The sequence below is a fragment of the Maylandia zebra genome, linkage group LG6, assembly GCF_041146795.1.
Source record: "Maylandia zebra isolate NMK-2024a linkage group LG6, Mzebra_GT3a, whole genome shotgun sequence".
Taxonomy (NCBI): domain Eukaryota; kingdom Metazoa; phylum Chordata; class Actinopteri; order Cichliformes; family Cichlidae; genus Maylandia; species Maylandia zebra.
In genome coordinates, this window is record NC_135172.1 from 11,705,183 (window position 1) to 11,730,331 (window position 25,149).

At 41.8% G+C, this 25,149-nt stretch overlaps 1 protein-coding gene across 2 annotated transcripts; it reads right to left on the reverse strand.

Moving 5' to 3' along the window:
- Positions 1-7,372: 7,372 nt before the first annotated feature.
- LOC112429888 (uncharacterized) lies at positions 7,373-24,850 on the reverse strand. Of its 2 annotated transcripts, XM_076884657.1 has the most exons (10): positions 24,456-24,850; positions 24,203-24,377; positions 21,307-21,612; positions 20,999-21,232; positions 20,798-20,902; positions 20,441-20,653; positions 20,014-20,355; positions 8,909-9,245; positions 8,760-8,817; positions 7,373-8,646 (listed from the first exon to the last, which is right to left on the reverse strand). In XM_076884657.1, exons 2-10 carry the CDS (start codon positions 24,216-24,218, stop codon positions 8,407-8,409), a joined length of 1,851 nt encoding a protein of 616 aa, XP_076740772.1. In that variant the 5' UTR covers positions 24,219-24,377; positions 24,456-24,850; the 3' UTR covers positions 7,373-8,406. The 2 variants fall into 2 exon arrangements, with proteins under 2 accessions (XP_076740772.1, XP_024656573.2); XM_024800805.2 differs by lacking the exons at positions 24,203-24,377; positions 24,456-24,850 and adding an exon at positions 21,811-22,521.
- Between the last annotated feature and the right edge of the window lie 299 nt (positions 24,851-25,149).

A 25,149-nucleotide genomic window follows, 5' to 3' on the forward strand; every position in this document is an offset into this window, starting at 1 on the left:
ATAATTGTAGTTTACTGATTTGAGAAAACCTGCACATGACACTTGTCCTGCTAGTGCTGAATGCTTTATTACTTTATAGGTGTTTATAGGTGTGAAGTTTGATTTCACTTCCAGATTTTGCTTTCCAGGCCATGATGGTGTGTATGCAGGCTCCTGGCAGAGCCAGGTGTTATGCAAAACACACTAATATTTTTATTGCAGGATTATAGGTCCAGGGTGGTGCTGCTCCAGGGGAGGAGATGCCCTGATGTTGCCTGGGATATGATCTAGCTAATCTTTTTCTTTAAGACAGGAATCTGATTTTGATGAGTTGACTCATGGGAGTGTCCATGTGTCAAGAGAAGGGATCCAGGACTAATATGAAACAATGAATTAACATTAAATTTTGTTTTATATAATTTTTGCAGCGATTTGTGTGATTAGCCGTTTTATTTACAAATATTAAACCTATACAAGTGGTGCACCCATGTTCAGATGAGGCTTTGATGGCCTATAAGTGAAGTTCACTGAACTAAAGAATGTGGTTTGATGATTGTTGACATACTCTCCAAATAGTTTGTCTTCCTAGCAAGGAAATACAGGTGCAGCAGTAATCTCCTGAGAAATCAGGACTATGCATGACGAGAAGGAGTGGCTGAGAGGATCGTCCACAAGATGGGAGCTGAGGCCAGGAGAGAGGCTTCAGGAGGATCAGAGATCATCTTCAGCACAGCGGACATCACACAGAGAGCTGTGCTACTGAGCTTCCGGGAGATCAAGAGGAGACTTCCCACACAGCGTTGGAATATGAAAACTTGAGGGATGGAGAGAGCGTGCCAAGCTCCATCGACAGCGCAGAGGGAATCTAAGGATGGCATCATGATTCTGTGAAAGCCCAGGAACCAGAAGCCATGGTGGTGATGACAGCAGTTTCCTATGAACAACACCTAATGCTGTGCCACTATACTGTGCATATGATGGCACACTGAAGACTGCTGGGATCACAACAGCAGTAAGATAACTGAACCCAGCACCCTTTCCACAGAGGTGTTTTTCTGCAGAGGATGGACAGTAGAAGAGTCATAAGTATTCCTACCGCAGGATGAAGGCCTGAAGTGAGGTGATGGGGGTTGATAGAGGCCAATTCAAGTGCTTCTGACCTTTTCAACTGCCTGCAAAATAGCGGAGAGATCCTCCTGGATTTATCAGAGCCACTGCAAAGAGGTCGAGGTCCCAAGAAACCCCGGCACCCTCAAGACAGCACAATAGAGAAATCTCACACTTGGTTGTTTCAGTGGTGAGGGGGGGGTGCTGATTGAGCCCCCGTAGGGTAAACTCGCACTTCAACCTCCAGCCTCTGATCAACTCTAGGGCAACCAAGTGCGAGGCGTGACGGACCTGTGTGCAACCATGGGAAGGTGGACCCTCTTGGTTACCTTGACTACGACGCTCACTTTTACAGGACCCCAGCTGGTGCCGGAAACAGCTGAACCAGGAGGAAGGCAGAGAAGATGGACACACGACAACTCTCACCTAAGGGATATGACGCAAGACCACATTCATCCGTGGATGAACAATGCCAGGTACCGTTATATCCACGAAAGAACAAAAGCAGAATCGGCAAATACAGACTGTTATGTCTGTTCCCATCTACCCAGCACGGCAACATACCCCACAATATATATGTTCCTGGACTAACTGTCAGGGAAGAACTACTCTATGATACTAGCAGAGAAAGGGGACTTTGTGTCCTCTTCAACAACACATTCTGCGTTTACATAAAGAAGACGCACATTCATCAAACATGACTGACGCCCTGAATGTTTTAAGACAGATCCAGCAGGCCCAAAATCAGGACTATGTAAGTGATACAAGTGACTGGTTTTCTTGGCTTTACACTGGCTCCTGGTTACAGGTGCTAAAAAGACTACTCATCGGAGTTGGGATATTTTTACTTTTATTTTGTGTCTTTGTAACGTGTATATTGCCATGTATAAAACTCATGATTAACCGCATAATATTTTCTACTGTTGCTGCATAAATAGCCATGACAAGTGATGATGATGATAATGACCCCGACCTGTTGGAACACGAAGACTTTGTGTGATTAATGACGATGTGACAGAAAATGTACAACAAGATGTTACAAACTGGTATCTCACTTAAAGTTTTACTGACAACAGGAGGGAATGTTAATGGAAAATTGTATTTAGTAGTCAGTATAATCTTTTAGTGATATAAGTTTGCATATGGTAGAATACTGCATGTAGTTATTTGTATTAGGAAATATTCAACCATGTATACTTAGAGGCATATAATTAATTGTGTGTGATCACTAACAGGCTGCAGGCTTGGGGTGCACCCCAGGAATGCACCCCCACGTCCTGGGAGCACGAGAGAGCTTGTACCTGGTTTTATTGTTTTATAGCAGGATTAACGTAGTTACGTTTGTTTTAGTCTAAGTGCTCTTTGTTTAGATGAACTGCAGGACTTCCTCACCGTGTTATCTAGGGTGAACCATCTAGGGTGAGGGGGAGGCTACCCTCTTCCTGACCAAGGATGTTTGACCCTTTGATCAGCAGTAACACACACACACACACACACACACACACACTGAAGTATAAATAAAGACCGGGGCAGTTTCTTAGTGCGAGTCTCTCAGTAGGGAGCTGCCCTTGCTAGCAAGAACTCTGTGTGTTTCTCTTCTCTGAGTCTTTACTGAAGAAGTGTTTTAGAATATTTTCCCTAACAGCTGACATAAGCAAGTGTCGTGTCCTGTAATGACTATACCATATTGCACCACTAGAGGGTGGTGTCATGAAATAAGAGTAAAGTGCAGTCGGGAAAATTTAGAGTTAGAATAAAGTTAAGATGCTAACTGATAACTCAATGTGCATGTTTTTTTCTGCTTAGTTTTTTTGTCATCATGGCTGCAAACGCCTCTCCACTGCTTTGCCTTGCCCTGGAGATCCTGCTTTGGCCTTTAACATGTGGATGCGTATGTTCAACAATTATTTGCACGAAGAAGAGCTACTTTACTTCACTGCTTAGGAACAGAGGGACAAAGGATTTTCTGCTCAATGCCAAATACAGGTGATACTTCCGCCTCTGCTGTTACTGCCCTAGAACAACACTTTTCACCCAAGGTAAATGTTGTTGTGGAAAAACATGCTTTCAGAAAGCGAACACAAGCTTCACATAAGACTGTTATCCAGTATGTGGCGAGCTTGCGTGACCTTGCTTCTAAATGTTTGTTTGATGACAGGACAGAAGAAATGATCCGTGAACAGCTAGTTGAACATGTGTCTAGCCCCAGCATAAGAGAAAGAAATTTGCTTGAACCCGATTTGACTCTAGATAAAGCTGTTACACTGGGAACACAAATGGAATCTGCAGTTCAACAAGCTAAATCCATAGCTGCAGACAGCAGTACTCCAGTCCAAGCTGTGCAGTCTCACTCACACTCCATGCAGGAGCGTGAGTGAGAAACACAAATCCAATGCTCAACCTGCAAAGCCATCTCATGCAACCACACCCACTAAGAACTGTTTTAGATGTGGTTCAAACAGTCATTTAGCCAACCTTCGTCAGAGTCCTGCTGCCAAAGCTACATGTAAAATGTGTCATAAAATTGGACATTTTGCTCGTGTCTGCTGCTCATCCAAGAAAAAAGATGTATGGGAAGTCCATTTACCACAACTCACAGTCCTCTACTTAACAGATCCTTCGCATGCATCAAAAGGATTGCAATGCAGCATAAATGTGAGAACACCTACCTCATCAGCTAAGGACATTGAACTGATTGTGTACACAGGTTCTGCAGTTTCTATCTTGCCTAACCACATCTACAAAGAGCACTTCAGTGATACGCCACTACAACCACCTGACCTTCAACTGGTTACATACACAAAGAAAACAATTCCTGTTAGGTTGCCTGCAAGTCACAGTGAGCAGAGGAAATGCATCTGCCTCAGCTGTGTTCTTTGTTGTAAAAAAAAAGGAACTCCTCTTCTTGGAAGAAATCTGATGGAAGCACTGAATGTCAGCATTGCAGGCAATACTGTTCTACCTCCATGTACTGATCCTACTGCTTCTGTGATGTCTACAAATCCATCACCTGCTTCTTGCATCCCTGCTGCCCCAGATATTGGCTGCGTGCGTGCCTTTGTGTATAAAGTGAAAGTTGACCCAACAGTCAAACCTGCCCGTCAGAAGCTGCGACGTCTCCCGTTTGCTGTGAGGGCTTCAGTTTCAGCAGAACTGAATCGTTTACTCAAAGCTGGTGTCATTGAACGGATTGATGCATCACCATGGGTATCCACAATTGTTGTGACAGGATGGAAAACTGGTGGAATAAGGCTGTATGCAGACCTCCGTGAACCAAACAAAGCTGTGATCACTGATTGCTACCCCTTACCACATGTGGATGAATTGTTTGCCAGCTTACGGGGTGCAAAAGTGTTTTCTACAATTGATCTTGCAAATGCATACTACCAGCTGCCCCTGCATGAAGATAGCAGAGATTTGACAGCATTCATTACACATGATGGACTCTTCAGATTCTGCAGAGTACCTTATGGACTGGCCTCTGCCCCCTCAGCTTTTCAGAAAATGATGGCTGAAATCCTTAAAAAAGACCTCCCAGGTCTCCAAAATTACCTGGATGACCTTACTGTCTACAGTAAAAGTGCAGCTGAGCATGACCAAAACCTTAACACTATCCTGCAGAAGCTCAAAGATGCTGGACTTGTGCTTAACGAAAACAAATGCCATTTTAGGAAGACATTACTATGCTTCCTAGGTCATGTTGTCACTGCTGATGGCATTCTTCCTGATGAGGAGCATATTGATTTTGTTTTAAGAGCCCCTCCCCCATCTGATGCTGTTGCTTTGAGATCCTTCTTGGGCTTGATGTCATGGTACTCCAAGTTCTTGCCAAACTTTGCAACTGTTGTAGCCCCTATGCATGCCTGTGCTAGCGACAAGAACACCTTCACACGGACTTTAGATGCACAAGCGAGCTTTGAAGAAGTTAAAAAACTCCTGGTGAATAGTCCTGCACTGCTACTGTTTGACCCTGCCTTGCGTGTAGTGATCTCTACTGATGCAAGTGACTATGGGCTTGGTGCTGTATTTGCTCAAGTGCAATCTGATGGCACAGAAAAACCTGTGGCGTTTGCTCCCCGCACACTGTCTGCAACACAACAAAAGTACTCAACTATTGAAAAAGAAGCTTATGCTTGTGTGTGGGCTGCAGAGAAATGGAGAACATATTTGTGACGCCGACGTTTTACTCTGCAGACAGACCACCAAGCTCTGACAACACTGCTGAGCACCAAAGGGATTAATCGGGCTGGCATGTGCATCGCCCGCTGGTCTGCCTAGGTTCTCCAAACTATACAGCTGACTGTCTCTCTCGCCTGCCCCTGTCTGTTTCTTCCCATCCCACATCAGATGCAGATCATGAAATGATAGCTCAAGTTGCTGCTGCCATGTCCTCACTTCCAGTTGCTGACTCTGACTCTGCCTGTTCAACTTGCCCTGAACTGGTTGCTTTGCGTTCACAAATATAAAGTGGCTGGCCTGCCTCAATCAAAGCACTTGATGTCACACTTGCACCTTACTACAAAATCTGTAATGCACTCTCAACCCTAAGTGATTATGTTCTCAGAGGCTCAAGGCTCATTGCACCACTTTCAGTGAGACCTAAACTGATTGCACTGGCACATGGAAGTCACCAAGGGATTGTGCTCACAAAACGCCTTTGCCAGTTCAATGACAAAACTGCACATACTAATCCTGCTCCCAGAACATTGTAACTGACAATGGTACACAGTTTACCTCTGTAATAGAGGCATCTCCCACAGCAGAACATCTGTCTACTACCCAGCTGCAAATGGAGCAATCGAAAGGTTTCATCGTGCCCTCCGCACCTCTATCCAGACAGCAATCCAGCAGTCAAAACCATGGAAGGAGACTGTGCTGGATTGGCTTCAAGTTTACCGTGCAACACCGCATGTAACTACTTCCCTCTCTCCCTATGAACTCCTGTATGGCAGAAAGATGGTTACTAAACTGGATGTACTCCCTTTGCCTTCTGCTGTGTCTCCACTGGATAACATTGCACGTCACTCAGTTCAGAAATATCAGTTGAAAATGCAACGTTACACTGATTGTAGGCATCACGCACAGAAACCTTCGTTTCTACCAAGAGAGAGTGTGAGGATGAGGAAACCCCACCATGTTCCCAAAGGACATCCCAGATTTACCCCTCCTATAACAGTAACAAAAGCCAAAGGCTCAAAACTTTTTTTGTATGTCTTGTTTTTTTTCTTGAATAAATTTCATCTAGGTCATAATGGATGGAAAAACAGAAGGACTAACATGACTGTTTTATGTTCAGCAGGCATAGAAAGCACTGGATGTCTGGGGGTCTGGGTCTCTTCCATTCCTGCTTCATGTCCTGGGGGCATATGGCTCCCTACACCTACTATTAGACATTTAGATGGAGAAATCTTATGAACACAAGAGCTCTTACACACAGAGGTGTACAAACAGGTAATCACAGATGCACAGTATCTTGGTCGGCTGCTGCCTCTAAACACATAATGCATTATTAGTACTCTATGCTGCTCAGTAACATTTAATATTTATTATTTACTGTTACTTTTGCATATGTTGGTTGTTGCTGTGGTTTCCCTGCTGTTGTTTTTTTTTTGCTCATTTTTTTTCAGCAGATTTTCAGTGTCTTTTCTCTCTCTATCTCTCCTCTCCTTCTGTTAACTGTCTTCCAAACTTCTCTTTCCTTTTTCTTTCTCTTTCCTCTCCCCGTCCTATCTGTTCTGATTGTAATAACTCATAATAAAAAATCCTCTATTTTATCTATCTATCTATAAAAACTATTACTATCAAGTGGACCAGGACAGCAAAAGCGGAACTTGGTCAACTTGGGAACATAAATCTGCTGGGCTTTTTCTTGGGCTTCAGACAATAATTCTGATTGCCGGGCAGGACAGGCAAGGACAAAAAGAAAAGAGAGTAAACATGAATGTCCTTCCTCTGTGGTTCTTTTGCTGTCTGCAGGAAGAACAATGGGGCTTAGTTGTCTTGTGCTGAATATTTTAGATGTTCAGGTAACTTTCAGTCTCAATGACTGTTCTAAGTATTGATATTATTCCTCTACATTTATGTATATATATGTATGCTGTATGTATTCATTACTTTTTCTAAAACTCTCCTGCTCAAACCTGATGGAGTGCAATAAAAAATGGCACAAGAGTTAAAATGCTTAAAATACAAACATTTTTACAAGGCATGTTTACAGCCTGTTAAAATAATAATAATAACAATAATATTAATAATAATAGTGACCATTTGGAAAACATCACCATTATTAAGCACCAGTCTAGCTTGTTCTGCTCTTTAGCAGTTTGTGGTCTGTCCACCGTAGGCTGCCATTATCACAGCTCATGATCTCAGTAGCAGTCTCTGCAGATGGGTATTTGGTTGGCGCTTGCAGGTTATGTTTTCAGTAATATTTTCCACTGAACCCTGTTATTATCTTTGAGTTAGCACGCAAAAAGACTCTCTGCTAGAAACTGATTGCAATCGCAGCAATGCACATGCAAGTGTGGGGGCTGGGTGAGGAGTTTACAGATGAAAAGCCTTTTATCTCTGCTTGTTGCCACAAATAAAATAATTTCTAAATCAGGTTATTTGTCTTTATACTGTGACACTGATATCTGTATTTGTAATTGTCATACTTTGTAAATCCAAATTTTCAACAAGGTTTACATATATACACAAAAACACATCATATGTTTATACATATATAAAAGTGACAAAGGGCAGCGCTAAGTGGCAAAATTCACCAGTGATATAATGATATAAGAACAAACCGTCAATGAAATAAAAATTACTAACAGCAATGAAATGGTTAAATGTACAGTTCTGAAAAAGACATAACAAGGTTTCCAGTTGTTACGAAATAAATAAGAGTAACAACTTGGACTTAAATATTCTGCACTGTGACAAAATCAAGGCTATAATGCAGTGACATTCCCGCATTTCAGTGTCTTCTGCTATAATAGCACATGCACACAAGGGTCATCCCCACAGCAAACACTACAGTTGTTGTATCCCTTTGTTCTTGGATTATAGTGAACAACCTTTCTTTGTGTGTAATTGCTCTCACGGTTAGAAAAGGGAGACAAAAGGCACGTGACCTGCTAAAATAGAATAAAAATAAAAATACATGAGCATAATATTTACATGATCATGAATTATTCCATTCATATGAGTAACATGTGAAGCCCATCGAACTGCCTAATCTAATTTTGTCGAACACAGCAAAAAGGTAAAATGAAGATTCAAGTGTGATGCACAAAATTTTAAATGACAGTTGCAGAGATGTGTTAAAAGGCTTGTTCAACACCATGTGGGGTCTGTTTCTGTTGAAAGGACAACAGATTCTTCATCAGAGCTCGTGTTATTTCTATACTTCACCACAGTGTAATCAGCATGCTGCTCTTCTCTTGGCTGAAGTGGCTCTATGGTAGACAAAAGAGGATCTGTGTGGTTTTTAAAGAAGTAGACTTTGCTGTAGAGGACTTCATCCTCCACCTGTGGCTCACCTAAGATGTCTTCACACACAGGATCAGGATTTAGCTGAGAACAAAAAGCGATACATCATAATTCACTTAAAGATTTGACTCCTTTGACTCTGTAAGAAAGATCATTCAGTATGAAAATGTGTTTTCCAACTCTACAGTAATCTTTACCTCCACTATGTTGTTTGATGTTTCGTTTGTGGAAGACTGACTCGTAGTCCTCTTTTTTCTGATTATTGAAAGTAATAAACAGAAAAAATAAGTGAGTTCATGCCAGAGATAAAATGTTGTCACTTTGAATCAAACACCGTGTTGCTTACCTAATCAAAAAGAAGAAAAGGAGAAGTATTGAAACCAGAACTATTACAGAAACTCCAATTGTCCATGTTCCTGTGATACTTTGGACAGTGAGAGTCTTTGGAGCAGAGCTGATATCTTTGTTGGTTTTCACAGCACAGGAGTAGCTTCCTGCATCCTCCCTGCTGACTGGGTCTAGGATCAGATGTTTGTTCTGGTTCTCTCTCGGGGTCAGAGGTCGACTGTTCAAGTACCAAATGTAGTTTGTGTTGTCAGTCAGAGGACAGCTGGTGCTGCAGGTCAGTGTGACTCTCTGACCCTCTGTCACCACTGCAGAAGGACTCATCTTCACTCTCAGCTCTGAAAGACGAACATTTAACAACAACAATAATAATAATAGTAATAATAATAGTATTAAGGCAAGACATGAAACTCTTCCAAATCGCAACATGAATTACTCACAAAACATGAGTTTTAATTGAGGCCTGACTGCAGGCAGACCCTCCAGTCCTCATATTCAGTTAAATAATAAAACATTTATTTGACTTTGAGTAGTTTTCAGTTTAAATATTATATTTTCTTAGGTTAGGGTGTCATTCTAAATGTGTGTTTAAGATTTCGTTGTTAGTTATTCTCAGGTTTTTCCTGTCCTCCTATGTCTGTGTTTCTGTTGTTGCCCATATTTACTCAGTTTTATCTTTGTGTTTACTTTGGCCTGTTAAATTTGTGTTTCAGTCTCAGTGTTACTTTCCTGTTTTATTTTGTTAGTCTCTTGTGTTGTGTTCAGTTTTGCTTCCCTTGTCATTAGTCTGACTTATTTCACATGTGCCTTGTTTTTCCCAGCTTCCCAGTGTTCCTTGTCACGTTGCTGGTTCCTCATGTTGAGTGTGCGTCTCTGTTAGTGAGTATTTGTGTCTCTGCCTGCCATGCAACTGTGGTGGATCATAAATTTGATTAGTTTTGAAGTTGTACATCTCTGTTCCTTACATTTCATGTCATGCCCTTATTAATGTTTTATTTGTTGCTTTGACTGTTTTCGAATAGAATATGCAGTGGGAATATAGTGGGAGATAAGTAGTGAAAGTTTTGCCTGGGTTGATTGTGCATCGATCCATTGTTAATGCCTCAGGGCTCCAGTAGGTGGGTTCGCGCGCTTCCTCCTTCACTCAATACAGACGAGTGAGAGTGAGAGCTGCGTGTCTGTGCCTTTCTTTCACCTCTCCTCACTATTTCCCCTGTTTAAGGTAACTGTCATGCACAAATTTATATAAATGTGTGTTACTGTTGATTATTACATTGTTATCATTGTTCATTGTAGCGGAAGATGTGAATTGCAGACTATTTTGCTGAGAAGTTCCAGTTAATCTCTGTTGCTGCGTATGCTAGTTTTCGCTATTACTCCGCCATATTGTGTGAAGATTTTTCTGTTACGATCTGTATAAGTTAACTACTGAAAGACATGCAGTACTTAAAGTATTATTTCATTGCTGTGGAAAGTTAGTGACTGTGTCAGCTAACATGTGCGAGTTAAAAATATGTTTTTGTCTAATGCTACAGTTCATGTTATCTAAAGTATTCTCATCAGCTAATGCAGCGAACAATAGTGACTTAGTTTGGATACAGTTGTCCTGAGACTGAGTGCATCCATAAGAATATTGTTTTGGTTGTATTGCTTCTGAAACTCAATACAGACGAGTGAGAGTGAGAGCTGCGTGTCTGTGCCTTTCTTTCACCTCTCCTCACTATTTCCCCTGTTTAAGGGCACAACATTTGGAGGCACCGCTGGGATGATTGATTCGAGGACCATCCCTGACCTGTAAGAGAAATCCTCTCGTTGATCATCCCCCCCAGACGACCCAGGTATCAGAAAGGAGCATAGTAAAGCAGCAGAGACATCGCTAGACCTACGTTGGTATCTGTATCCTGAAGTGAAAAAGTGGCCACTAGGGGGCAGTAAAAGCCAACTAAGTCTGATCATTTCTCAACTGACTGCTTGTGCTAACTCCTCTGACAACATGGAGTCTGAATTAGAAAAGCTACAGCTGGAGATTAAAGGAACATTGTATCAACTGACTTTAGAGCAGCTGACTAAATTATGTGATGTACTTCAAATCTCAGGACCAGGAAAAGAGTTTGTGATTAATAGAACGCGCAGTCAGCTAGTCTCGCATTTAGTTAAGCACCTTGAACGCACCGAGCTGGCTACCCGAGAGGACGAAGGTATGTCAGAACTTCTTAATGTCCAGGACATTATAAGTGACATACAAATGGATAAAAAACAAGGTGTGAATGAAACAGTGGATCCAGCTGTTCAGGACCAGGAAAGTAGCCAGGAGGAGATAGAGACATTAAGACTGCTCTTACAACAAAAAGAGGGTGAAATGCATGACTTGATGAGGAATAGCATGAATCCTGCCTTAAGTCCTCGCACCCCAGTGAGAAACATTGTTCCAACAGCACCAAACAGTTCCATGTGGCGCAAAGATTTTAAGATATCAGGCCAAATAGGAGAGCCGGGGCAAAAAGACAGGCTGACATTCTCCAGTCTGGCCAGACAAATTGAAAGCGGGCTCAATAGAGGCTACCCAGAATCAGAAATCACTGATGCTGTAATTCGTGCTATCACGCCAGGCTTGCAGCTAAGGAGTTATCTTGAAGGAAAAGAAAACCTCACATTACCTGCTCTTAGGAGAATCCTCAGGTCTCATTACCAGGAAAAAGGTGCCACAGAGTTATACAAACAACTTACCTCTGAGGTTCAGAGTAGTAAAGAGACACCCCAAAATTTCTTGATCAGGACAATGGACTTGAGACAGAAAATCCTGTTTGCTTCTCAGGAAGTTGAGTCCAGTCTAAAGTATGATCCAGCACTAGTCCAGAGCCTTTTTATGCAGATGTCACGGGGTGGAAAGGGACAAGTCATCTAAGTTTTTCTACTGTGCATGTTTTGCTGCGTTTTACCTTTTTAATATTTTAATATTGTACACTGGTTTATTTTTATGAGTTTTACTGCATGTTTTAATTGTATTGATTTGATGACTTGTCCTGGAAAGACTCCGCCCCTACCTGATAATAAACTGATCACACCTGCGAGAGATCCCAGAGAGGCCAATAAGAGGGCCTGGCAGACCAAAGTCAGGGGTTCGACCGAGAGGCAAGAGAGGACTGAAGCATGAAGGCACCGATGAGTGTCACGGGAACCGACGAGAGCCTGGAGTGACACGGAGGCTTAAGAGATGGGGCCTGAGAGGCCTGACGTGAGGCTTTAAGATAATTTACAGAGTGACATATAAGGCGGCTAGAGTTGGCTAATGGAGGACCAGCGCGCAGAGGCACCAGTGCAGAGAGTGACAGTACCAGCGGGGAGAGCGGAGACAGCACCAGCGGAAGGCACGGGACGGCTGTGTGGCCTTGCAGTTTTAAAGAAGCGGCGGGCGGAGTTGAGAGCTCTGCCCACCCGGGGTAAGTCTTCGACTTATCCCCTTTTATTGAATAAAAACTGCCGGAAGAATAGTGACTGCCGCTCCTCCCTTTCTCTAGCATATCAACACGCGAATGCGGAAAGGAAAGAGAGGACTCCGCTGGATTTCTTAACTCCCTGGGACTTTTATGCTGTGGTGGATCCCACTGGACTTTTAATGTTGTGTTTTATTGATTTTTATTGTGTTGTCCCTTGGCCAAGGTTGTTTTAATTTATCTTACATTTTTAACTATTTAAATATAATAAATTATATTTTAATTCTACAGTTTTTTAATCGTGTGCTTTCCCTTGGCGGCTCCACTGCTCTGTCCGTTTGGAGGAAGGTTTCCTTCCTTTAAAAAACGACACTGTGGAAATAAAATTAGCCTTTCCGCTCCGTTACACATACTGTCCTGACTGGTCTTCAGAATGACAATATTAAAAGTGACCTGCAACCTTACCTCCTGCAAACAAATACTTCAGATGAGTTGTTGCTCGAGAAGGTAAATATTGCAGTTGCAAATGAAAAGGACAAAATGACAGGACAAAAAGAAACATGCCGCTCCATCATGAGTAACAGCTGTAAATACTGTCCAGTCTAATGATTCCCCAGTGGGAAAGAGAAGCACAGCTCAAGAGAAACCAGCCCCTCTACCCCCTGATCTTCTAACAGAAATAAAGGAAATGCGTGCTGACATGGTGCTGCTGAAAGACTTGAGGGCTGAAGTTTCCCAAATCAGAGAAACCATTCAAAAGACAACCCCAGCACCTCAGCAGCCTTTCCCCATTAAGGCTGAACAAAACTGCATGCCATTTTACCACCAGCACCCTCCTGCAGCAGCACAGGAATACCACCCAGCACATGGACCTGGGCATGTGCATGGGACAGCACAGTTTCAACAAAGATTCGCACCACAGCGATATTATCCCTCACCAAGTAACCGTCCCAGATGTTTTGCATGTGTGCAGGCAGGTGAGGCATATTGCCAGCATTGTTTTAGGTGTGGGAGTAGTGAGCATTTCCATGCAGGTTGTAAAGCACCTAGACTGACCAAATCAGATAAAGGGAGCCCTTTAAACTAAGGGAGGTTGCTCCCACGGGACATGGGGCAACCGACAGCATTGAAAAGTCCCAATGTTGTGCTAACTGTGAGGGAAAGGAAGAGAGTATGAAGTTAAAATGTTGTTCTGTTTATAAAATAACATTGTACTGCTCAAAAGACTGTCAAGAGACACACTGGTCTGTGCACAGAAGGTACTGTAAGCCACATACATGTTCATCTATTAAGAAACAGGAAACACAGTCAAGTTGCAAACCAAAGTGTAGGAAAAGAAGTAATCCAGTGAAGATGCCTACTGTAAAAGAGCTTGTAGGAGAGAAATGTCTCATTCAGTGTTTTCTGCACAACCAAAGAATCCAGGCACTTTGGGACACAGGTTCACAAATTTGTGCTGTAGATGCAGCCTGGAAACAGACCCATTTGCCTGATGTCCAACTAAGAGATATAGCAGAACTAGTAGACCCACTTGAACCACTGCAACTTGAAGCAGCCAATGGGACGGAAATACCATATATTGGTTGGCTCGAGGTAAGCTTCAGACTTGCTGCTAATGATAAAGATCTGCTAATACCTGTGTTAGTGTTAAAAGGCAACCAACAGTCATGCCCCATAATTGGCTTCAATGTGATTTCACACCTAGTTGCAAACAGAGTACAGGATAAGACAAACAATAAGAATAAAGAGAAACTCATGAAAACAGTAAAAGTAGCTTTTCCTCACCTCAGAAAGAGTAGCGCAAGAGCTTTTGTTAATGCAGTGACAGTGGGACAGCCATGTGAGCACAGTGTAAGAACAACAAATGAGAGAGTTGAAGTGCCTAAACACAGCTCCATCCAAATCGAGTGTCGAGTGCAAGCCCCACCTTTCAAAGAAGATAGAACCCTGATCTTCGAGCCTCATGAGAACCCACAGTGACCTGAAGGACTCGAGTTCTGTGATACCCTTGTTTTAGTAAAGACTGGTATGACACCAAAAATTGTCATTAGTGTACAAAATCCCACTAGCCATGACATCATACTGCCAAGTAGGACTGTTATTGGAACTGTGCAGTCTGTTGCATCAATATATCCTGCTAATGTATTCAAAACTGACTGCCTCCCTACTGCATCAGTCCGTCCCATCCAAGCTAAGAGCTCAGGTGAGAACACACCTAAAAGTGAACAATGGGACCCACCTGTCGACTTGACTCACCTGAATGACCACCAGAGACAAGCTGTTAGTCAGATGTTAAGAGAAGAGTCAGAGTCATTCTCTAAATCTGATGATGACATAGGCTGTGTTGAAAACTTGCAAATGAACATTTCGTTGAAAGATAATGAGCCAGTCGCACGGACTTATCTCTCTGTACCAAAACCCTTGTATCAGGAAATGAAAAACTACCTACAGGACCTAATAGCTCAGGGGTGGGTGGAAAAATCTAACTCATCTTACTCCTCTCCGGTAGTCTGTGTAAGAAAAAAAGACGGTACACTGTGCTTGTGTATTGACTACCGAGAACTGAATAGGAAGACTCACCCAGACCGCCACCCCATTCCCAGAGTACAAGACATCATGGACAACCTAGGTGGCAACACTCTCTTTTCTCTACTGGACCAGGGTAAAGCATACCACCAGGGGTTCATGGGCAAAGACAGTAAACACCTAACAGCTTTTGTGACCCCCTGGGGCCTGTATGAGTGGGTCAGAATCCCATTTGGACTGATGAACGCTCCGGCAGCATTTCAACGCTGCATGGAGGAGTGCTTAGAAGGGCTAAGGGATGAAATATGTGTGCCTTACCTCGATGATGTCCTTGTCTTTAGCAGAACGTTTGAGGATCATGTTGAGGATGTCAGGAAAGTGCTGCGCCGACTCAGGGAGTACGGAATCAAACTCAAACCAAGGAAGTGTGACCTGTTTAGGACAGAAGTGAGGTACCTTGGCAGGATTGTGTCAGCAGAGGGAAGCAGGATAGACTCCGCAGAAACTGCTGCTGTAACAGCTTTGAAAAACAAACGGCCAGGTACTGTTGGTGAACTAAGAGCAATGTTGGGCCTACTAAGTTATTACAGACAATACATCAAGGATTTTGCCAGAATTGCAAATCCTCTGTATGACTTGCTCAAGGGACCTGCAGATGCTGAAACCCAGCGAAACACAAGATTAAAGTGGCAAACAAAGCGAAACAGGTGTAGTGTCCCTTCGAGTACACCTATTGAGTGGACCGACATGCACCAGTTAGCACTAGAGCAGCTGATAGACTGTCTAACTCAGCCCCCTGTTCTAGGCTTTCCAGAATTTTCACAGCCATTCACCCTTCACACTGATGCGTCAAACCAGGGATTAGGTGCTGTGTTGTACCAAAAGCAGAATGGAAAGCTTCGTGTGATTGCTTATGGTTCCCGCACTTTAACTGCAGCTGAGAAGAATTACCATCTGCATTCAGGCAAGTTAGAGTTTCTTGCTCTCAAGTGGGCTATCACAGAAAAATTCCGTGATTACCTATATTATGCACCATTCTTTACCGTGTACATCGACAATAATCCACTTACCTATGTACTGTCCACTGCCAAACTGAATGCAACAGGGTGTCGATGGGTAGCAGAACTGGCAGATTTTCACTTCACAATTAAATATCGCCCTGGTAAAGAAAATGTGGATGCAGACAGCCTCTCCAGGATGCCGGTAGACATGGAAACGTTTATGAATGAATGCACAGAGGAAATGGCATACGATGTAATTGGAGCAACCACACAGGCAGTGGAAAGGCAGGATGACTCCAATGTGTCATGGTCCATGGGTGTCTCAGTCAGGTGTTCAGCCATGGCCACAGATGTTTCCATCATTCCACTGACAAAAGGCCAGATCAAACAGGACCAGAGAAGTGATCCGACTATTGGACCTGTAACTCAGTGTAAACTAACACAGGAAAAACCATCACGTTCAGAACTAAGAAAACTCAGCCCACAGGTCATATGTCTCCTGAGGGAGTGGGACAAATTGGAGATGGATGAGAATGGGATCTTGCACAGAAAAGCAGCAAACAGAAAACAGTTGGTCTTACCAGAAATACACAAAAGTACTGTACTAAAGGAGCTACATGATGAAATGGACCATCAAGGTGTAGAGAGAACATTGTCACTGATACGGGACCAGGTTTACTGGCCCTATATGCAACGGGAAGTAGAGGATTATGTGACCAGAAGGTGTGTTTGCATAAAACAGAAGAAGCCGTGTCATGAGAGCAGGGCACCACTGACTAATATTGTCACTACTCACCCATTTGAACTTGTCTCAATTGATTTCCTGCACCTTGACAAGTGCAAAGGGGGTTATGAATACATCCTTGTAGTCATTGACCATTTCACACGCTTCGCCCAAGCGTATGCCACAACTTCCAAATCAGGTAAAACGGCTGCAGACAAAATCTTTAATGACTATGCTTTAAGATTTGGCTTTCCAGCACGAATACATCATGATCAAGGTGCTGAATTTGAAAATCATCTGTTTGCACAACTGAAAAACTACTGTGGAGTTGCTGGGTCCAGGACTACTCCCTACCATCCCCAAGGGAATGGACAAGTGGAGCGGTTTAATAGGACACTACTCCAGATGCTGAAAACACTCTCAGAGAGTCAGAAAACTAACTGGAAGAACTCGCTTAACAAACTGATTTATGCCTATAATTGTACCCGCAGCGAGGTAACTGGATTTTCCCCTTTTTACTTGTTATACGGACGCTCCCCACGATTGGCAATCGACATGCTGTTCAGCTTGACCTCAGAACAAGGAGATGGCAATCATCATGACTACATGGTAAAATGGAAACAAGGCATGGAAGAAGCATATGAGATCACGAGAGAAAATGCTCATAAAGCAGCTGTAAGAAGTAAAAGACATTATGACAGCAAGGTGAAGAGCTCAGTATTACAGCCAGGTGATCGTGTTTTAATAAGGAACATGACACCTCGAGGAGGTCCAGGCAAGCTGAGGAACCACTGGGATGATGTGGTTCACACAGTCGTTCGTCAGGTCAGCAGAGATATCCCAGTTTATGAACTCAGACCTGAGAAAGCAAAAGGGAGATCAAGGATATTGCATCGCAATCTTCTTCTGCCATGTGACCATCTGCCTGTTGAAACTGAAGTGCGACCACGAACAAGGAAAAGAGCCGTGGAGACAAGTGAGGAAGTGGAACAAGCTGAGGAAGAGGATGACGATGATGAGTACTATCCAGTGTCATCTCAGCAGCCATTTGAGCCACTTTATCCTGAGACACTGAATCCTATGAGCACTGATGAACCAGCCAAACACCTTCAAACAGTGGAAAACATGTCATCTGAGACAGAGAATGAACATGAAGTACTGAACCAATGTGAACAACCACCCGACCAAGAGGAAAATTATGTCGAGGAACCATCAGTGGAGGAACCTGTTCCTGCACCTGTTCCAGACAAACACAGCAGGACCTGTGAGCAAGAGCATCAGCGACCGAGTAGAGAGCGCAAGCCACCAAAGATCTTCACATATGATCGGCTTGGTTCACCAGCTTGTTATAACCTGAGAACACCATCACATCATACACACTTCATGGTTCCACGGACTGTTCAGGCATACTGCCACTGATAACTGTATGGACTTGAGTGAAAAGAAACATTGTGATCACACACGAAACACATTACTGAACAGAGACAATGTACTTACACTCCACACCAACCGCATGGAAATGGACTGTTTAACACAGAATTCATATTCAAAGTGACTTTTGGACGTTGAACTGATTCATATTGTGCCTGCAGCTTAACAGACACATCCAAAGCACACCACATGGCTAAGGCCACTTGTATCACTCTCATGGACATTTGTCAAAGGAGAGAGTGACTGCTTTGACAAGCTGCACTAAAAGGACTTTGTTCACAAGCCAGCAGCAGACTGTGTTAATGTAACTGCATGGACACTGTAATTCATACAGACTATATGAGAACACTGAAAGACTTTGGGTAATAACCCACACTAAAGAATGTATGAAAAGAGTTCCAGCTTGTGAAACTATTTTTGTAGAGTACATATAAGGTACAAGAAACAGTTATAGTATGCAATGGTTTATTGTATGTGGTTTTGGCGATATTAATGGTCATAACTCCACGTTTGTGCTAAATGTTAAACATTTGGATGTTGAGGACAACATCTATTCTGAGGGGGAGTATGTGGTGGATCATAAATTTGATTAGTTTTGAAGTTGTACATCTCTGTTCCTTACATTTCATGTCATGCCCTTATTAATGTTTTATTTGTTGCTTTGACTGTTTTCGAATAGAATATGCAGTGGGAATATAGAGGGAGATAAGTAGTGAAAGTTTTGCCTGGGTTGATTGTGCATCGATCCATTGTTAATGCCTCAGGGCTCCAGTAGGTGGGTTCGCGCGCTTCCTCCTTCACTCAATACAGACGAGTGAGAGTGAGAGCTGCGTGTCTGTGCCTTTCTTTCACCTCTCCTCACTATTTCCCCTGTTTAAGGTAACTGTCATGCACAAATCTATATAAATGTGTGTTACTGTTGATTATTACATTGTTATCATTGTTCATTGTAGCGGAAGATGTGAATTGCGGACTATTTTGCTGAGAAGTTCCAGTTAATCTCTGTTGCTGCGTATGCTAGTTTTCGCTATTACTCCGCCATATTGTGTGAAGATTTTTCTGTTACGATCTGTATAAGTTAACTACTGAAAGACATGCAGTACTTAAAGTATTATTTCATTGCTGTGGAAAGTTAGTGACTGTGTCAGCTAACATGTGCGAGTTAAAAATATGTTTTTGTCTAATGCTACAGTTCATGTTATCTAAAGTATTCTCATCAGCTAATGCAGCGAACAATAGTGACTTAGTTTGGATACAGTTGTCCTGAGACTGAGTGCATCCATAAGAATATTGTTTTGGTTGTATTGCTTCTGAAACTCAATACAGACGAGTGAGAGTGAGAGCTGCGTGTCTGTGCCGTTCTTTCACCTCTCCTCACTATTTCCCCTGTTTAAGGGCACAACACAACCAGCCCATGATACCTTATCCAGTGGGACTGTGAAACACTATTGCATTTGAGGCATTTGGCCATCATTCTGGTACAAATGAATCTTGATTCATTTGTCCAAATATTTCATTTTTCCAGAACATTTTAGTAAATAAACATGAAATACTTGAAATAAACTCCGGATCTTTCTTTGCTTAATGTATCTTGCTATCAGATATCCAGTTCCCTTTTGAGCCTCTGAAAATGGGGGACCGTATAAATATGATTGTATTTCCTGAACCGTTTAAGTAATTCTTTTATTAAAATGCCTCAATTGAAGATGAAAGTTGTTACAAAAATTATTTCTTTGTCGAAAAACTCATTTGTATATAATTTTAAAACTATTATATTAAATCAAGCAAAATGCCAGTTTTTACTTTTGATATTTTAACTATAGTTATTTTTCATAGCATTTACATGCTTTTAATTAAGAACAAACTTTTCATTGTAAGGGAATATTTTAACATTGTTATATAACCGAGAAAGATCTGAATAGTTCTAGCGCTTCTGCTCATATTGAAATATTAATGAGTAAAGTCTGCTGACTGAGGAGTTTAGATTTACCTGTGACAATCAAAAAGACTCCAGGCAAATCAGACTGTGTCCATCCTTCATGATCTTTGTTGAATCTGAATGTGTATCCTCCTGAGTCATTCTTCTTCAGGTTGTTGATGGTCAGGATGTGTTGGTTCTTCATGTTGTCCTGATACTCCACACCACCTGCAGCCTCAATCAGCTCTTCAACTTCCACTTTATCTTTTCTCCATTTTTTACTCCAACATTTAAACTCTGGCTTCATGTTATCAGGATGTGAGTATTCACTTGTGATGTTCACTGAAGATCCTTCCAGAGCACAGATTCTCCTGCTGACATAATTCACTCTCCAGCAGTTTTTATCCTGAACACCTGACATATAGATGGAAGATTTAATGTTGTTTGATTGGTCTGTGTTTCATTATTAGTTGAAAAGAAAAACAGATTTGACACTTACAAACTTTTTTAGATTGAAGATGTGTGTGACCTTTAACTCCACAAGAGAATGTGTCTGTTGAAGAGTTATGAGTTGAAAAATGTTGATTCTCATGATAGTTTATTTTGTTGTGATACCACATGTAGACAGCTTGATGGTCAGTCAGATTACAGCTGTTGTTACAGGTCAGTGTGACAAATCCCAAGGTGGAAGAAGCTCTCTGAACATAAACCTCTGTCGATCGAAGATAAATACACTTCTCGTCACTATTTAGATGTAATCATGCGGCTCATTTAAGTCACATAATTGTGCAGTTTAAACGAATATGATATAAAGGTTTGGAGAAGTGTTTATACAATTTGTTTGTGGAAACTTCACCTCTAGGGTATGTGATGGAGCACGGCTCATCCACTGATGTCTGATTATAAGAACACATGTTTCCATAAGCATAAGTGACACTGAAGCATGTATGTGTGATGGAATCTGGACAAAAAGAAATGAGATTTAATATTTTTACTGAGGTTATTTTTACAGTTTTTTGCTGAAGGGTTTGTAGGGACTATAAACATCATGACTCACCCACAGAGACTTGAGGGGCTCTGAGATCCTCGTAGCCTTTGACAGCACAGGAGTATGTGACTGCTTCCTCACTGCTGAGCAGCTCTTGGTACCAGGGAGACCAGTCCTCATAGAGAAACTCTCTGTTCTTGTACCAGATGTAGGCTGCAGGCTTTTCAGTCAGAGGACAGCTGCTGCTGCACATCAGTGTTACTGTCTGTCCCTCTGTGGCAGGAATCACCTTTACCTGCAGCTCTGAGAGGATGATGGAGAACAACTTATACAATGATGTCATTTGGAAAGTAAGTAATAAGTAAAAGTCACTGTACCTGTAACTACTTGGAGAGTAATTCTGTTTAGCCAACAGTTTCCTGCACTGTCTGCAGTCTTCATACAGCAGTAAGCATTTGCATCACTCTCTCTTAGATCATTGATGGTTAAAGTTGGGATTTTCTCTTCAGACATGTTGTATGTTACACGTTGTCCATCCACAGAGAGCTCACTCTGAACAAACTTGTAACCATCCCAGTCTATAGTGAACCATTTTCTGCTTGAAGTCAGATGTTGATGTGAGCAGTGCAGATCCACTGATGAACCTTTGAAAGCACAGATCCTGGTTTCTCCTCCATTAACATCTTTAACAGAAGGGAGTTAATAAATGTTTTTATCTTATTAATATGTCTTTGTTATTAATTACTTAATAATTTTCAGTACTTTACATTAGAAACTAATCTAAACTAAAATTCCTCATCTGTAAATATTACAAGATCTTTTTCTTAAGTTAATATTAACTAACGATTTTTACATAAGAACTCATAAATAATCTCTGATACCTGAAATGTAAAAGATGAGACCCACAAGCAGACGACCAGCATCTCTCAACTCCATTGTTGTTTTAGTCCAAACTTTGAGCGTAAAGCTGACAGTAAAAGCTCAAACCAAAAGATACAAAGTGAGTCATCAGACAAACTAAGCAGTACTCTTTATCAGAGCGAGGGGTGGGCTGCTGGTTCATATTCTTTGGTTTCACATATCTTGCATCTTTGAAACTAAAAGTAAACTTGCTTCCTCTTCCTTTGAATCGTTTGCATCCTTAAATGCTTTGTTGTAGCATGAATATTATTTTAATCTACATCAGTTCAATTCCTCAATAATAATGCTTTTAATTTATTTACTTGCTGCATGCAGTTGTGTTTTGAATGCATTAAATATTCAGTTTATTAAATATAAGTTGTTGAACAGAAAGGTGTGGAGGTGATAAACTGCTGAGCATATCTCAGTATGACAATTTGTAATAAACACAGCTGGAGCGATTCAGACTTTAATCTACTGTGACTATATTTTGTTTTAAAAAATATGAAACAATGAGCTATGGGGAACAATTGATTAAAAATATCTGAAATGTGTTTGAACTCTCAGACTGAATTGTATTTTCCATTTCTATAAACATTTATTTATGAAGCACTTTTAACAGAAACTCATTTTCACTTTCCTATCGTTAATCACACAATAATATTCTGTAACTAATTGGACCTGAAAGTCGTGATCTATGAATCATACAGTATTAACTCATCCTGTCGTTCATAAGTAAAGTTACTCCTGTTCTTATATCAGGATTCATGTATATTATATATAAAAACACCCAGCACGCCCCTGCGGGCGGTTTATCCTTCAAGCTCGGGTCCTCTACCAGAGGCCTGGGAGCTTGAGGGTCCTGCGCAGTATCTTAGCTGTTCCCAGGACTGCGCTCTTCTGGACAGAGATCTCCGATGTTGTTCCCGGGATCTGCTGGAGCCACTCGCCTAGCTTGGGAGTCACCGCACCTAGTGCTCCGATTACCACGGGGACCACCGTTACCTTCACCCTCCACATCCTCTCGAGCTCTTCTCTGAGCCCTTGGTATTTCTCCAGCTTCTCGTGTTCCTTCTTCCTGATATTGCTGTCATTCGGAACCGCTACATCGATCACTACGGCCGTCTTCTTCTGTTTGTCTACCACCACTATGTCCGGTTGGTTAGCCACCACCATTTTGTCCGTCTGTATCTGGAAGTCCCACAGGATCTTAGCTCGGTCATTCTCCACCACCCTTGGGGGCATCTCCCATTTTGACCTCGGGACTTCCAGGTTATACTCGGCACAGATGTTCCTGTACACTATGCCGGCCACTTGGTTATGGCGTTCCATGTATGCCTTGCCTGCTAGCATCTTGCACCCTGCTGTTATGTGCTGGATTGTCTCTGGGGCATCTTTACACATTATAACTCTTCATCTCAGCAACATTTTCTATTGTTCTCTGCCTACTTCTTTTCAAGTTCACAGACAAGATAAGTTAGGTATAAATATCTGTAGTTATTTCATTATCTTATGTTGCAGATTAAAAAAAAAATGGTTGATCTTTATTTTTGTTTAAATAATTGGGCCCCACAACTAGGGATGGGTATTGATAAGATTTTAACGATTCCGATTCCATTTTCGATTCTGTTTAACGATTCGATTCTTTATCGATTCTCTTATCGATTCTTTTTTTTTTTTTTAAAAAAAGGAGAACACTAAGGTCGATTAGCTCAGAGCTTTGTTTTATATCTTCTCTTTGAACAAGATAGAAATTTAGGAGTAACATGGCCTTACAAACCCAACAGTGAGATCTTGAGAGATCCAGCCTACGGCTCTTCAATGGGGTGTCACAGGGTCCCCAGGAAAAAAAAATTGTAAATGTAAAATAATAAAATAAATATTCTTGTGAGACATATCACATATTGACGGGGTCGGGTTATGTTAAAAAGTATAAATTGTTATACTTTGTTCATTGGTTCAAAGGTACCCCACACTTCTTTTTTTGTTTGCTTGTTTGTTCTGGTGTATTTTTCATTTGAACTGTTACTCTGCCAGAGTACTCATATTTACAAGATGGCATTGAACGCCCCATTGGTGTATCAGGAAAACTATTTTGTACGTATGTTCCTTGAAGGGGATTGAAGTCGTTCTTTTTTCCACCGCAGCGAAGGGCTAGGAGTAGGAGAGGAGCTGCTGTATGTTTTTGTTATCGAATCGATCTGATTGTGAAATAAAGCATATGCAGTGAGAAAGCAACTCCAGGAGTCATCCCTGCCTTAAAGCTGCAACATTCTTCTGTAGCAATAACAAAGTATAACATAAATTGTTCTGTGGCAATTACACAAGAATATCCAGTAATGTCCCTGCCTACAATTAAACACATTCACTTACCAAAAATCGGGGGCATCTGCTGTGGCAAATGGGTGCAAGCCTTTGACCACAAACTTAGACACTGCTCGGTGACATTAGTCTATCCTGGCCTGAAAGGAGACGCTACCGGTAGACTGCAGCGAGAACTGCCAGCGAGCGCCAGCCAGACTCTGTCTGTCTCTCTCATCATGGTCACCTACATGTACAGTAATGGCAGGTCTTGTAATAATGCAGATTGCGCTAACATAATATGCACTGTTAGTTGATTATTTACCTGCCGCATTAACGGGAGAGGACGTGCAAACGTTAGCGCTGCTGCTGGGTTGAGAGTCACGAGTCCGGAGCGGAATTAAAAACGCGTGTCATCGCGTGTTTTGTGAGCAAATGCTTTTGCATATTCGTAGTGTTTCCTCCCTTAAATGAAATATCTACTTTGCAAGTTGCCCTGTTGTCATCGGTTCTCATAAAGTATAATCAAACTTTTGAGCGTTTGAGCCGCTTAGGCGCCATGTTTCCTGCCAGGTAAATGACGCTCCGCAACGTGGTGACGTCATTCGGGGCGACTGGAATCGATAAGGGAATCGTTTGCAAAAATGGCAAACGATTCCAAGGAATTGAAACAGTGGGAACCGGTTCTCAACAAGAACCGGTTTTCGATACCCATCCCTACCCACAACGTAAAAGGACCCAATTTTACTTGTATTTGTTTTCTGTCATTTGCATACAGTTACAGTGGTGGATGCCCAAAGTTTGGAAAAATAAATTTAACATATATACAAATGATCCCTGTAAGCCAAACGCTCAGGCTTCAGACTTTATTGCCTTTGTTTTTCTTTTCTTTATTAAGGTTATCAGTTTCACTTCTCGAACAAATCGTAACAATTTGAATTTTTACAGGTAATTTTTAACAAATCATGGTCTACTTTCAAGTAGTCAGAGCCTTCAGTGAATTTTACAGTAAAACATAA